Consider the following 16,077-nt stretch of genomic DNA (forward strand, 5'->3'; position numbering starts at 1 on the left):
TTGCATGATGTCACTTATGTCACAAAACAGCACACATAACAGTTTATTGTTTTGTTTTAACAATCACAATTTTAAATCATAACAATGCACCAAATTAAACATATTTTAAAATACAAAATATTAGAAATTAATATTCATTTTTAATAATATTTTCTATTTGAATACTTGCTACACAAATTGCAGATAAATACTGTATTTCAATACAATATTTATTATTATTATATGGATGGGATTTTGGTTAATGAATTTGACTAAAATAATTCACCGGTTTATCAGATGTTCTATGATTCTGCTTTTGTTTTTGTAGTACAATGAGCACTCAGAATGAAGAGTGACAGTAATAACTTTTAATCTATATTACAATAAATGGTTATAAACCTTAACAATATTTTTTTTCAGCAATTTGGGGGAGTCCAAAAAAAAGGAATAAACTCCATGTCATGTTATTCATATTAGTAGGTGTTCCTAATTTTTCATTCTAATTGTATTTTTAAAATATATATTTTTATATTTATATGTTAAACAAAACATTTTCATTTAACGGAAAAAAATATATACAATAATAAATATTGAATAAATAACAAATGTAATATAATGATTTTAAATGTTCTTTTTTAACATGGCCGTCCACTTATGTGATAAACATTTATTATTTTTGCAGTTCTAAGACTTTATAGCATCTTTTTAGTCGCCACTGACTAAAGTTAACTGGGAATATTGTATTCATTGGAGTGGAACAGTTTCCTGTTGCCGCTTTTGCTTGCCATGTCCAAGTTAGAGAGGGAAAATGCAGTGTCATGGTTAGAAGATTTGATCACAACTACCCTCGATCAACTCTTGAACAACGCTTGAAATTGTCCTAAATCTCACCCTCTGTTTATCCGGGTCCACAAATCTGATGCCGAAATAGTCTTTCTCCAGCAGGTTGAGGTGGTGGCAGATGAGGTCGAACAGGTACTGGCCCTTGGCGTCGCGCTGCAGACAGGAGGACACGATGAGCACAAACAAACAAAGCCAAAACAATATAGAAGCAAGAGTCACGGCCAGAGAGGCGGCTTAATTCCTGCTTGCAGTTTGAGCCTGATATTTGCTTAAGCCTGACAGAGATTCATCCTGCATTAAACACACTGCCCGGGTCTTATGGCATCTCCGGATAAACCTCATCCACGGAGGGAAGAGGAGGATGGATTAAATATGACGAAAGCTCACTGGTGGTTTTTCTAATACTGTCTCTTGAGGTTTCCATTCTGAGGTTCGGAATAGAGACGCGACCTGGCGCTCAGCGCGGCACATTCCCCGCAACCAACCTCAGCCGTGTCATCAGACGTGGAGAGGGTTTTTGTGTGGATGTCCTGACGCAGAAGCAGAAGATTCAGAGGAGTATTATCCCGCGAGGCTGCTGCCAAATGTTGGGCTCCGAGTTTAGCCCAGCGCCAGAGGAGGTCATTTGCATAAGTGGGTTTGGAAGCAAACTGATGATGAAGACACGTGTAACTGACTTGAGATACTTCTGAAGCCAAGTATGCGCAATTTTGTTTTTCCATGTTCGCTGAGGATCAGCTCCTCTAATTCCAAGGCCATGGTGAACAGGGCTATCCAGGTCCCAAAACCACCCAGGTGGAGGATCTTGTTCACAAGCAACGTTCCCTCTCACTTAAGTCTCTGAGCGGTCACAATAGTGTTTATTTATTTATTTACAATTTGTGTAATCCACATTGAGGAATTACATGACATTTTATATATATATAGTTCACAAGTAGAACCTGAAATAGCAGGAATAAGTAGTCGTAAAATTAGCTTCCTGTACAGCCTTGTCAAAAGCAGGGTCACAGCTAACTTAGCATGGGTGCTAATACGTTTGAGGAACAACAAAGTATGCTAGGTGGCAGCAGGTTAGCTCACTGAGAAGCAACAAAAACTCAATGTGTAGTAGGAGGCTGTGGGTTTGAATGTGAAATTGCTGTAGAAATACTGGGAACAAACTTTTATTTTCAAACAGGAATCAAACAGCAACTAATTCAATTGCATAACCGCAGCGTCTTGAGCTGCTCACGCTGTTAGCAGCTGCTGCTAGTTATGACAAAGCTAACACAGAACTACAAACTATGACGGCCAATAAATAAATACATCATTTTTTAAATTTTGTGGAAAAAAGCTGCAATTTCAGCATATGTATACAGTAGATTTATTTATTTACAGTTATATTATTTATCATCCCTGCTAGCTAAATCCTCAGATACACCCTGAATCCTCGCGAGCTAACATTGGTGTCCAAGTCATTTTGGAAAAAGTCCCAGCCGAATGACTTGTAATACTTTTTTCTTGGCACACATGAGCACAACATAACAAGGATGTGATGCCAATGCACTGCTTAAAAAAGACACATATATTTGTATCTGCTCTGAGGATTCTCTGCTGCCAAAACATGTAAACATGGTTGTCAGATGCTGTTTTGGTGCGCGCAACCGTAGCAAGCAAAGAGAAAAATGTTCTTCAGTAGCTACACAGAGCTTCTATATCTGTTATCTGCTCGCAAACAAAGGCACAAATGCGTGGCTCTGCATGAGCAGAAATGGACCTCACTAACAAAATAAAAGCCTCTGCGGAAAATAAAATCCGCCTGCCACAACTGTCTTAATGGCACATCAGATTTAAAATTTCTGGAAGAACAATGATGGCAGCAAAACAAAATGACTGTCAATATTTAACAAAAATATAAAATACTTTGTAATGCAAAGACAAAGTGTATCTAAGGCTGGTTCCAGCTTAACACGCACTGTTGTGGCTCTCACATTAGTGCACGTGAAGCCTCGTGTTAAACATCAACCACAGTGCAACACTTCCAGGCCTCATTATGACTCATGAGGAGGGAAGCGCGGGTCAAGGTCGAACAGCCGACACCGTCTCCGCTGGCTCCTCAGCGTAATGACTGAAGTCTCTGCGGCAGCTCTCTCCTTCATGTTGTTACCGCGGCTGCAGATAACAGCCACTTCATTTAAAAGGCCTGTCGATGTGGCTTGTTGTTTCACCGCAGAAACGCTGAGTGACCAAATGACAGCTGACCTTTCTGTGGGAGACTGAGGGGCTTCACAGGCCCCCGCTGCCATCAGTCTTTGTAAGACAAGACAAGACACACACGCCTGTCCAGTTGTTGGAGGTGGCTTGGAGGACGTGTCTACCGAACTGGGCTGTCAGAGGGGGGTGAGGCCTATAGGTTTAGCACAAATGTGTAGCATGAAAGTAGGTTCTTTAAAAAAATCCCATGCGCCTTGTTTCTCACGTGAGTTGTCCAAGGTCTACCTCAGGACAAGAGCAGAACATCTCACCAGGGAGTCATGGAAGGACGATGCTCCAACCAGCTCAACTCAGCGGCTACATGTCGAGGCCAGGCCAGATGGCCTAGTTAAGACCTGGGCAAAGTGTGGCCCGGGGGCCGTATGCAGCCCTTTGCTTGTGTTTTTGCGGCCCGCATGGGGTCAGGCTAAAACTATACAACTTGTAAGGAGTCATTTTCTGTCATTTTTTAAATCATGTTTAATCTGTTTTAGCCAGTACTGGTTCAACAATAAATACAACACATTCACGACTAAATTTTAAATTCTTCTTTTCGTTTGTCATTACGGTATTTTCCTCAAAATTCGCTGAAAGAAAATTCAGAATATATTTTGAAATGAATGCCTTTTTGTCTTTGATGTTTGGTCTTTAGTTTTATTATGATTTCTATTCAAATGATGCATGTGAAATCATTTTTATATATTGGTTTCATGTTGTAATTTAACGCTTGCTTCCACTGAACCTTTTATGGTTCAATTTCGTCCTGGTTACTGAAGATTTTTTTCTGTCACGTTCCGTAGTCAGCGCCGCCTTCTTTTGGCATGAAGGCCCCTCACAAGAGTCACAATTTATAATGTGGCCCTGCCCACCTCTGACCAAGCTTCTCACACAAACGGTAGCTGCCGTGTGACCACATGTGAGGCTAGAAACAGGAGTCAGAGTTAAGAGCTGAGACCACCTATCCTGAGTCAGGGTCAAGACAAGGGCATGCCAAGACTGAGAGAAGACCAAGAGCCAGGAGGGCCCCATGCCAAGTCCAAGACCAAACTGAAGAGAGGCAGGTAGACAGGTAGAGACAGAGATAAAACCATGTTCTTGAAACTGTGGTTGTGAGACCAAGACCACTCTCGAGTACTCCAACACTAACAGCATGCCTGAGTTGAGATCACAGCTGGGTTAAGAAGCAAATCGATGAATGGATCTGATGATTTTTTTCCCGTGCGTGGCCCTGTATTGACTTAAAAAATGCAAAACCTAATGTCTTTCTCTACAGGGACTAGAACGGCCTGTAGTTTGAACCAGAATGAACATCAGTATTGTAGAATATATATATATATATATATATATATATATATATATATATATATATATATATATATATATATATATATATATATATATATATACACACACACACATATATATATATATATACATATATATATATATATATATATATATATATATATATATATATAGACATATAGCTAAATTTTTTCTCCAAATATTGTCCTTTGTGAGTCAAACAACAGAGCTCAACTTGTCTTTGGCTTCAGTGTTGTTACAATTTTACCGACGTCTGTACCAGAGAGAGCAAACGCTGGTGACAATTATAAGACTGTGCTGAGGACACAGTCGGAAAAAGACATCTGTTCTTTTGTTATAAGGGAAGCTTTAGCTATTAGCATTCAGCAGCAACCTCAGTGCCCTCCTTCCCCCCTCCCTCTCTCTTGTTACCCCAGAGACCCCGGCACATTCAGCGGCCCACAGCTGCTGCTTTCCCCCCGCTGCTCTGCTCCATCACAAGACCGTGATGATGGCAGGGGAAACAAAAGCATTTTCCAAAAAATACTTATCAGACTAATTAATATTTTCCTGGACAAAACAAGCGGCACAACAAAACTCTCCAGGAGTTCGGACGCACAAACATTATCAGCACTCAGAGAGCGCAGACCCGCACCAAGCAGCTCAGCTGAGAGTCTACATCATTAATGTTACCAATATAATTCAATACCTTTTATAGGATTTGAAATATAACTGGTTGCAGTGAGCTCAACAAGGCTGCAGGTGGCAGCATTCCACAGCTCACTCGCACAACACACACAGAAGGAGCGCAAAAGACTAAAACCCAATCAGCTCTAATAGTTCTGGGCTTATTCAGGAGGGCAAATTGAAATTCAACAGTGCGGTCTCTTGGGTCCAGGAAGCCACAGTGACGGCTCTTCGGTTGAAGGAGCAGCAGCTCGGAGAATCTAAGGAGGAAAAAAATCACCTTCATCTTCATGTTTTGACACCCAGCACCTGCAGTCCATAGTAGAGTGTTTATCCTGCAGATTTGTTTCCTCTCCAGAAGCACTCGTCCTCTGACGCCGACACAGCAAAGGCACCGTCTCAAATGTCTCACGTGCACGACTGCATTAAAATCATCGGCAGTTTCCAAGTTTTCCCCAAAATGCACAGCCTGTGTTATCATATCTGAGCAGCAGGAAACAGTCACGACACAGGCTGCGGCACAGCATCTTCACAGACACACCGCATCACCTTCGCCTCACAGCGGTCTGTAAAGGTCACGCAGAGGTCATCAAAAGCTTTTCCTGAAAAGGTGTTTTTTTTATTCAAGTGTACATATATTTTTGAATTACCCACTCATTCTGAAATGATTTTTTGCCCATGCATGGCCCTGTACTGACTTATAAAATCAAGAACCTAATGTCTTTTTCTACTGAGACTAGAACGGCCTGTAGTTTGAACCAGAATCTAAACATCAATATTATAGAATATACAACAAAAGATATAGAATATAAATATAGAAGGTTGTTCTGCTAGTTACAGCGTCACTTCTCTGAGAATCTCCTCCATATTTGAGCAAAAATGTAGCCCAAACCTACTAAAAATCTGATTGAATTTTAAATACGCCCCATCGTTCCTTCACCTCACAGCGGTCTGTAAAGGTCACGAAAAACTTTTCTTGCAAAAAGTGATGTTGATGATGTCTATACATATTTTTTAATTATTCACTCATTCATCATCATGAACATTCAAAAAGGACCCAAGTAAAGTCAAAATTAGTGAAAGTCAGGCCTCTATTTATGAGGCCTTCATGAGCTCAGAGCAAAACTTAAGATTATTTTATCATACCTCATTAATCGAAGTATAACTCGTGTTATTTTTAAGGTCTTTACCTCATTTTTTCTAAGCATTTGTCTGCTTTAAAAACATCCTTCCAATATTTCTGATTTATATTGACTATCTTTAAATGAAATGTATATTACATTAAATAATATTACATTTTTTTACCTATTATCATATTATAGTTACACATATTTTAAGTGAAAAATAAAAGTAAAATTTAAGACTTTTTCTTCTGTTCTTATATCCTTTGGTTTATCAAACTGCCCACCCCTGCTGTAAATCCATGCTCTGGAGCAATTCCATCTTCTCTCTCATCATTCTAGAAGATTATACTAGAGACTCAGTTTTGCTTGAGCCTGACTCCAAGGAGCTGTCGATCGCTCACTCCCATATAAGCCAGTAAAACGGCCACTTAGCTAACAATTAATCATTCAAATGTTCTCCGTGTCTCGGCAGCAGTGCAGCACATGAATAAAAGATCTTGTCGCAGGAGTAAAAAACACCAAAATGTTAAAAGGCGTCGTGCACCTGCAGCCCAGAGGAGACTTCCTCCATCACATAAACCTTTTTATTTTATTTCTCCGGAGAGATTGCTGTGGTTGAACATGCCAGCACGAGTCAGGATCCCGACGGCCGAGAAGGTCAACCCCTCTACCACTCACCGTTAATGGCTACGACTCTTATAATGGGCCATAAAATTCATGAGTGTTCTTTTCGAGTGACGAAGAGCCTGTAATCTCCCACATCATCCCGCCGTCGCACTAACCACTTGGCTTTAATCGCACTGCAGCTGCAGAGTTACACATTAGTTAGTCAGGGAGCGGATCAGCTTTCAGAGGAACGTTGCGTGGATGGATGGAGTCAAGCCGCTAGAAGGTGCAACTGACATGGGCAGCATATATTTCATTGAATGAATGAAAGACTAGAAAGCAGAGGAGCGATACAGGATAAGAAAACATGAAGTACTGTGGCTGCAGTGCCACAGGGAGAGGAAACGTGGCGGCAAATCGCAGACATCCACTGGCAGGAAATCATTCAAACTAAATTGACCACCAGGAAAGAAAGCCTTTTTAGTGCCAAGCAAACTTTCATTCCTGAGCAGAACGGCGGCTATTATCGACTATTAAATGGGTCGCTCGCGGCTTTATGCCTCGACGAGTTGTGATATCATCGCTCTGTTCTCCGCATGTTCGCAGTAGAAGGAGAAATGGAAAAATATCATAAAACGCACCGCTGAAGCCACATTTTGTGCGATGGAAATTGAAACATGGAATTACAACATAACATTACAATCAGACATGTTGACTTGTTCATCAACCTGTGCACACCAGAAGCTGACTAGGTGTCGTATCAGCAGGGCAGCTGGTGACTAGGCAGCATGAGAACATTTCACAACAGATACATCAAAGACCTAAATGGCAAGCTACAAGTGGATTCGCCTTCCAAACCTCTTTTTGAGAAATTAAAAGTTTAAAAACAATACTTACCTATACCGTAAATTCTGGACTAAATTCTGGAGTGCTGCAGAATATTAGCCACACCCACCAAATCTAAGATGGAAAATAGATGTGGTTCATCCATAAGACGCAGCGGTCTATAAGCCGTGAGTGCAGTGGTGCTGTCTGCACTGTAGTAAGATTAAAAATGCATGAGGATCACATCTAAACTAGTTTTGAAAACGGGCTCCAGCATGGAGACTGACTCATGAAACAAACTGGGCAACGTTCTGAACTGGAATCATCCACTCCTCACATCTTTTATTGACATTAAAGCGCTCAAAATGCGCTATTCTCCCCTGCATGCGTGAAGTTCTGACACCACAGCCGGTCTCAGCTGCTGCTTCTCGTCTCTGGTCCTCCAGGAGATGGGTGGAGCTACGGACATGCGGGTGAAAACAGTGCATTTTGAGTGCTTTAAGGTCAATAAAACGCCTGTGATTGCCTCGGTTTGATGTGACAAGACTCAATATTTTTAGCCAGTAAAAATCCACATATTTGCTGCATCATTGTATAAGTCACAGGGTTCAAACTGCGAGAAAAAAGTAGCGACTTACAGCCCAGAAATTACAGTGTTCACAATCATTTACATTTCTTTTCATTGTTTATTACTATATGCAGCACTATAGTCAGACATGTTGCATGTTCATCAACCCATACACACCATATCACTGCTCATTACAACCAGGGATCCTTAAAGGGCCGGTTTTGGTCCAACCCAACTAGCACACAAAGCTTCACCAGTCAGGTCTCTGAAGACAGTATATCAGTCTGGCGCTCGGTCGGAACAAAAACCTGCACCACTCCGAACCTTTGTGGCCTGAGTTGGAGACCCCAGCTTGAAAAAAAAAGTTATTGGTTAGGTTATTACTGCGTCATAACACTGTCCAGACGAGATCAGAATGATGATGTCTGAATGAAAATAACAGCGGTTTTGTTCTGAGAACCAAGTGGCTCCCGTCAGAGAGAGACGGCCACTTTGATATTCGACTGTTGCTCCATAGCTGCAGTCCAGCGAGCTCATTCACTGACATGCAGCCTGGAGCGGTTGGAGGAGACAGCGCATTAATGCATAATGACAGAAAACCTCCACAGCGATTAGAACACTTCGCCCCGGCCACGTCTTCACATCAATCACACAAACACCACGAACGAGGAACAACAAAGTCGTCAAAGTGTCAGGTCGCCTCTGGAAACGGCTCAGCCATCGATGTCATTTCCTCTCGACCAATAACAATGGAAAGTGCATCTGTGTCAGGCAGATTACAGTGTTTGCAGTAGAGATTATACGGAGACAAAGAAATGGGCAGAAGAGCCGTGAGTAAAGTGTTGATCATCGCTTCTGAAGCTTCGAGCAGTTCAGGTCAGAATGAACGGCCTTCTCCTACCAGGAACCAAAGTCAATTACTGTGTGGACGCAATGAGAGAAGACACCAGTTCCTTTCCAAGAGGTCACAAAAGTAGCTCCACCATGACCCTTGAGGACAGTCCCCATTAAAGCTGACACCTTGGAGGAGAGCAGGTTACAGATTCATATGTGCTTTTAAAAAACTGATTTGATATGTTTATGTTCTCGAACAGAAACTCTGTTCGCTCTATTTATTCCATTATTCCAGAATGCTTTATCTCAGGTGTTTCCCCACCAGGGGCCACCCAACCTGGGCCCACCATTGGGTCGGGTGGCCTTGCTTTTCACTTGCACACCAGATCTGACTTGAGTCATGGGCGGTCCCTTACCAGCGCTTCCACATGTCCTCTCAAACACGTGTAGGTGGGAGCGTGTATTTCAAAACCTCATGGATGATGTGTGTGAAAGGTGCAATATAAATGAACGTACATTCATTCATTCATTCATTCATGCCTGAGCGCTCTAAACCGTGTTCAGCTACTCCCTCTGTGTGCGCAATTCTCCCCACAAAATGTGTGACAAATACCCACAAACACCGAATTAGCAGCACAATTGGTGTCAAGCTAAGGATTAGCATATAAACAATGCTTCATTTTATGGCATTTTCACAGCCCCAGCGGCGCTGCTCGATCACCCTCAGCCTCGTCGGGCGGGAACTTGTTCTCATGAACCTCAGCAGCTGCGTTGACATCATGGCACCTAAGTTTAGCCAGTCACACTCGTAGCGTTTAGCACGTTATTAGCGACATTAGCGACTACAATGCTGCAGAGACAGCTCGCGATTTAAAGCTTCCTGAGAAGCGTAGCATGTGGTGAGAGTCTGTGATCGCACCTGTATCATCTATGATTTAACTCCTGTATTATGAATCAGCTCCTCCAGCAAGTGAGGTGTCAAACTGGAGGTGTAGGGTTGAGTTCTCTATGAGCCAGGCGTTGTGTGTCCGAAGACTTTAGTGCGACAATGAGCTAATGATCTTAGAGTGAGGGAGAGGCAAGAAACAGTGGAGCAGGATTACAAAATGTCCACGGGAGGGAGACCCTTCAGCTGCTCACAGGGTGACACGCTTGAGTCTCATTTTTGGACAGGTGTTACTCACTAAACACAATGGTGCTGCTGACTCTTGCTTCCTTTATTGTATTTGCATCACAGTTCTTGTCCTAGATATTTAACATTTCATGTCAAACTAACTGCAATGTTTCATTTCCCGTCTCCTTTATTAGTAGCACAGCTACTTCCTGCTGTGGTTTAATGTAACTGTGATGTAACTGTTTCCACCCATTGCTATTTGGTGTCACAGTTCAGTCCAGTTCCCACTGTTTCTGTCACTTTAAACATTGTTTTTTGCTATCATATCTGAGCTGCTAAAAGGCAAAGCTTCGTCCTGACCTTCACCTGTGGTCATGAGCTTTGGGTGACGGACAGGAGATTTTGGATACAAGCAGCTGAAATGAGTTTCCTTCATGGGTGGCAGGCTTCTCCCTTAGAGATGGGGGCAAGAGTTCTGTCACTCGGGAGAAATTCGGAGTAGAGCTGCAGCTCCTCCATGTTGAAAGGAAAGAAAGTTTATTGTCTGTTGTTAATGTCCTGCTGGTGACAACCACCGCCACTCTCACAAGTCCCGTATTGCACTGCAATAGATCCACAGAGGTTACAAAGCAACTGTGTGTAGCTCCGGGTGGAGAAGAAAGTGTAGTCATAGCCTTCCCAGGCATCAGTCTCCTACATAAGCCCGGACCTACGAGGTGCAGTTGTAGTGTTTGGCTCAGCCATGGATGTGAAAATCCCTGGAAGCCGCTCTGGTTTGGAGCCAAACATCCTCCTTCTTGACTGCTCACTGATGAGCTGTCACTGCCTCCGGCTCATTTACACTTGGAATGAGACATTCAGCTTTTTCCCAGCGACAATTCCGAGCGTCGGCTCTACTCATTAATATCAATATAAAGACACTCTCTGCTGATAAACTGTATATATTTCTATCTTCAGAAATGAGGGTGATTTCTCACCAAACACAGGACACCACTGAACAGTAAAAACTAATTCAGCTTCTTATTTATTTACAGATACATTTCTACTAAACACCAGACCACAGCTGCCGGCGTTCAGGATGTTGGGTTGACATCATTTGCTAAGTGAAAGCAACTGGTAGAACCCCAGAGAATCAAGAGCACACTATCAGACAGGCACTCAGAGAGTGTATACCTCCGCCACGGTGCCCATGTGACTGCATAGAACACGATATATGATCATTGAAACTACTTCCTTGACTGTCCAATTGTGCTCACACATACAAGAACCTTTCCTTTGTTGTCTCACAGCAGAAATGAAGCAAAACCCAGGGGTGAAAACTGCACTGTAATTCAATTTCAGGGTTTCCGCAACGTGCAAAGAAGCATGTAAATCGGTAAAAATCAGTAAAATTATCTCTTTTTCAAGATGACATCTCACGTGCTCAAACGCATTGAAACAAAGTGAAAACAACACATAACACATCATGGAGGTGGACATGAACACCATGGTTTTCGCCGTGTTATTTGCGGAAAAAATCCCGAAAGAAACCTTGTAATGATTGAAGTCTGTTTCTCGTGGAACTCAAGTTGCGCATTGCGACCGGACACGTGAAGAGACAGACCGCAGGTAATTGCTGAGAGATATACTTCTCATGATTGAAAACTAGCATTTTCATTGTCACCATTTCAGTAAAAGTCAAAACTTTCCCAGCTGCTTCCTTGTTTCACTATCGCTTCTTGATAGGCTGCGTTCCGTTCCATGTTTTTGTAGGGCGTAAGGGGAGTCTGCCACGGTTTCAAAACACTCATGGCGGACACCATAAGTATGATAGCAAACAAGTCACCGACTATCTCAACGGCTAGTCAACTACTCCACAAATGAGGCGAACAGATTGACAAGCATACCGTCACGTTTTGTCGCGCTGTAAATAGCTATTAAAACCCCCAAAAAACACTTGCAAAATTACGTTTTGGGGCCCTAGTCAGGTTACCGATAGGTGAGGGAGGAAACTGGAGTTCTGAAGGAAGTATACTGGAACCTGATGCTGAGAGGCTGCAGACCTCACAGTTCTGTCTTGAAGCAAATGTAAGCCAGTAAATCAGCCCTGACCTCGTGAACTGTGAATCCGCGCTCCTTCTACACATCACAAGGCAAACAGATACTTCCGTCGTGTGACGGATTATGTGTGATCGACCGGGTCATGCACTCTGTTTTATAAGCAGTTTTAACGGCGAACCGCGGCGGCTCTCAGCGGCAACACTCTCCATTGTCTGCGCAGCTCCAGGGAAGACAACTCTGTGTTGGTGAATCCAGCCAGAATAATGCAGTAAACTGTTTGGCCCTGAAGAACTGCTGCATGAGCACACACGCGGGAAAGTTTCAGCTCAGCTGGTGTGTGTCAGCACTCTCTCCTGGGACATGCTAATCGCTTTTTTTTTTTATTCAGGAAGGAAAAGCTTGAATAGATTCTTTCACTTTCTGTTGAGGTTTCTGAATCAAAGAACAATAGACCAGGTATTTTTCGGACACCGGGAAATTAAAGAAGTCGCTCCAGTGAGATGACTGTTTACTGAAAGTGCCGCGTGTTGGAGGCGCAGGCGGCCGCTGCTGTGACAGGCACACAACGAGAGGACGGAAACAAAAAGTGCTGTGGAGGAGGAAGCTGTGCATCTTTGATGACAGCTTATTCCAGCAATTCACCACAAGGTCACTCATGAAGGGCCACGCAGGAATAATGCCAGGGCCCAATTCTGGAGTCCAATTCCTCGACACTGGAGTTGATCTGTCGCCAATTCAAGTGAACAGTTCTGTATTATTTTTCTTTTTATTCATCTTAATTGAAACAGTGTACAACAATTTACTAAAAACAAAAAAAAACCCTAAAGAAGTGATGTAATTCAACCAACACAGTATCTTTTGTGTGAAATTATAGTCATAGTAATATCAATTTAAATAGGAGACAAATCGAAAGAAATTATAAATATTACAGTATTATAAATTTATGGAATAAATAAAAAATAAAACAAAATAAAATTAGATGAAAAATAATCGAGTCAAATCATTAAAAAAATGTAGTAAATAATTTTAAAAAAACCCAATATATTTTAAAAATACAGCATGGCAAAACAATATGCTGTATATGCATGTGAAATTTTAATCGGTCACAATAACATCTGAGAAAAGGACAATACCACATGCAAAAAAAATTATCATGAGATTAAAAGAAATATGCAGAAAAAATTCGGGTTGTTTAAGGACATAAAAAACTTTTTTTTTTAAATATAAAATCAGCAATAATAATACATTATATATGTCACCAAGAACAATGAAGCAGCAATATAAATCTAGATTATTAACCAATAAACAGAGTTCAGCAACAAACATGGCGCTCCAGCAAAATGAAAGCTTCAGCGCCTTCAGAGTTATGTTCCTCCTTTTTTTTTAGATGAAATCTCGCACAATAAACCAATGTGGAAACGTTGACACGGGCGAAACACACAACAGAAGAGGTTGCATTCACGACTGTTGTTTCGAGAACAATGATTCTCCAGGTCGAGCTCCACTCCGATGGAGAAACCAGAGCAGCTCAAACACCCGCTAAACCCACAGACAAAAAAACTTGCACTTATTCTAATTATAGCCGTCATAATTATCTGTCAAATCCCCAGAGCTTGTGAATCTGTCCTCTATTCTGCTACTTAGTCTGAGACGACTCTTGGATTAGCTGCAGCTGCGAGTTTAAAAGAGCTGCGGCAGATCTGTCATCCAGATTAATATGAGCCCAAATCCTCCGACAAGCTCGACTTGTTTGAGGTCAAACATAATGGAGACCAAGGCGCAACTCCAGGCTTCATTAAAAGAGGATATTTGGAGAGCGATCGGATCGTATGTTGGAAGTGGATTAAACTTCTCAGGAGGAAATAGAAGTGGAGCAAGAGATACTTAAAAAGAGTTGATGAGAACTTTGCAGCATCCCAGCTCACTTCTGCCGCAGCGAGCCAAAACACAGGTCACGACAAAAGTTTACACAGAAGACACACAGGCACTGGAGTTATGTCAGTGTAAATATGTGGGTAGATTTGAGTGCTGTAAGCAGTTATAGGGAATATATGAACTGTGATTAACTAGGATTTTAAAAATAACAACAGATGAAACAAAGCAAATTGAATGGCAATAAAAATGGCACCAAAAGTATTATGGAAAGACAAAACTCTGTCGGAAAATACAACAATGAAAACAAAAAAATTAAATAAAAGAGCATGGAAAACTTGACAGTGGAACCGAAAAAATAAACGACAAATTAGAACTCTTTTAATATATTACAATATATTAATATATTACCATAAAAAATGGTAAACATTTAAAATGTAAAACTGAATGTAAAAATAATAAATACAATGGACTTAAAAAAATACACTACAAATTAAAACAAAAAAATTTGAATCAAAACCAAATTTGTAAAAATAACCAACAATTGAAAATTAAATAAATTTTAAAATTTAAATTTAAAAGAAATAAATATTAAAAAGATACAAAATTCCATGATCAAAAATGGAAACTATGAAAACAAACAATACCAATCGAAATAATGAATGCTGATATAACAGAATAAAGACAAATATAAAAATAAGATGACAGTATCACTGAGTCTTAATTAATAAAGCAAAGTGGAAATAAAAAACATTAATGCCGTAACTGACCTTCTAAATATCACAGACAGAAATGTTTTAATTCAAGCTGACGGCGTCATCGAACTCCCTCTCGCCCTCAATTGAAGTTCCTGTTGTATTGTTTTTGACAGACATCAGCAGCGGAATCACAGTTACATTTTGTTCCTGGAAAAGAGCTTTTCTGTCAGTCTCATAGCAACAACAGTAACTAAGAGCAGCGAACCTCTCGTCTCAGGGTTTTAACTCTTCAGTGTGAGTGTGCCTGTGTGAAGACAGTGAGTGAGTGCGCTCACACAGCGTCCATGAAATATTGATCCCAGTGTGAGGAAAGCATGTGCCCCGACCTTCGACGTAGGAGCAGCGACTGCAAGGGAATAAAGCAAACTGGACTAAATCTGTGATGCCACATGATGCTGGGTCTGTTCGGATCTGTTGATGGGGAAAGTCGCTTCTTGCTCATGGTTCTGGAGCCTGGAGTACTGGGCTCCTTCCGTAGTTGGCTTTGGACTTTAAATTGTGCTTGTTTACAGCTGAGGGCCACATAAAACCACTTGGCGGGCTGGTTTTGGCCCCCGAGCCTTGCTACACAGCATCCTCAGCCATTTACGGAAACTAAAACAGGCTTGTTTTGGAGGGAAGATTCTCGACTACCTTGGATGAGACGGTGACGGAATGAGGTCAGTGTGTTGCCGCTGCAGGTGAGACGTGTGGCAGCTGACTGACGGAGAGGAGACGTGACACTAACCCGGAAGCCTGATGGTGCGGCAGAGAAGGTGAGAGCTCCGGACATCCCAGTTCAACAGCACCAGAGTGGACCAAACATGAGTGCCACCCAGCTACAGAGGAATGTTTTCAACTGCTGATTTATTTACAAATACCTTTCTGTACCATCAAATATTCAGAGTTGCAAAGTGAATTTACGTGAGAGTAAGATTCATCTGCAAATGTTTTCATCCCGCTTCCAACTGGGAATCAGTTTTGCCTGGAAAGCCTGGAATTTGTCTCATTTGTCGGCTCGATTCAAACGCCACAGTGCATGAAATCGTGCCCGGCACAGCGCGGCCGGCCCCAGCCACCGGGCCCTTTCCAGGACGACAGCAAAGTCAACAATCATATTTACTCAGCCTGGGTGAGTGTTGCACGAACCCGCCGAGCTGCAGCGAGAAAAAAAAAGAAAAAACCCTGGGTCACTTCACAGTGAGCAGCCAAGAGGAACAGATTGCTTCTGCTCTGCATGATCACAGGGGAGAGCGTCTGAAAGGGGTCTTTGTTTGCCCAGGGGGACGCTCGAATGCCAGGGCCTGGCTA

The 16,077-nt window shown here is 41.9% G+C and overlaps 1 protein-coding gene across 2 annotated transcripts in view; it reads right to left on the reverse strand.

Annotated features, from left to right (window-relative positions):
* Positions 1-16,077, reverse strand: part of LOC128770773 (FERM domain-containing protein 5) — a 55,154-nt gene that overhangs the window by 14,827 nt on the left and 24,250 nt on the right. For both annotated transcript variants that reach the window (XM_053885621.1, XM_053885620.1), the window contains exon 2: positions 871-975. In XM_053885621.1, coding sequence (XP_053741596.1) covers positions 871-975 — 105 coding nt within the window. The remainder of the gene's footprint in view (positions 1-870; positions 976-16,077) is intronic.

The sequence above is a fragment of the Synchiropus splendidus genome, chromosome 14, assembly GCF_027744825.2.
Source record: "Synchiropus splendidus isolate RoL2022-P1 chromosome 14, RoL_Sspl_1.0, whole genome shotgun sequence".
NCBI lineage: Eukaryota > Metazoa > Chordata > Actinopteri > Syngnathiformes > Callionymidae > Synchiropus > Synchiropus splendidus.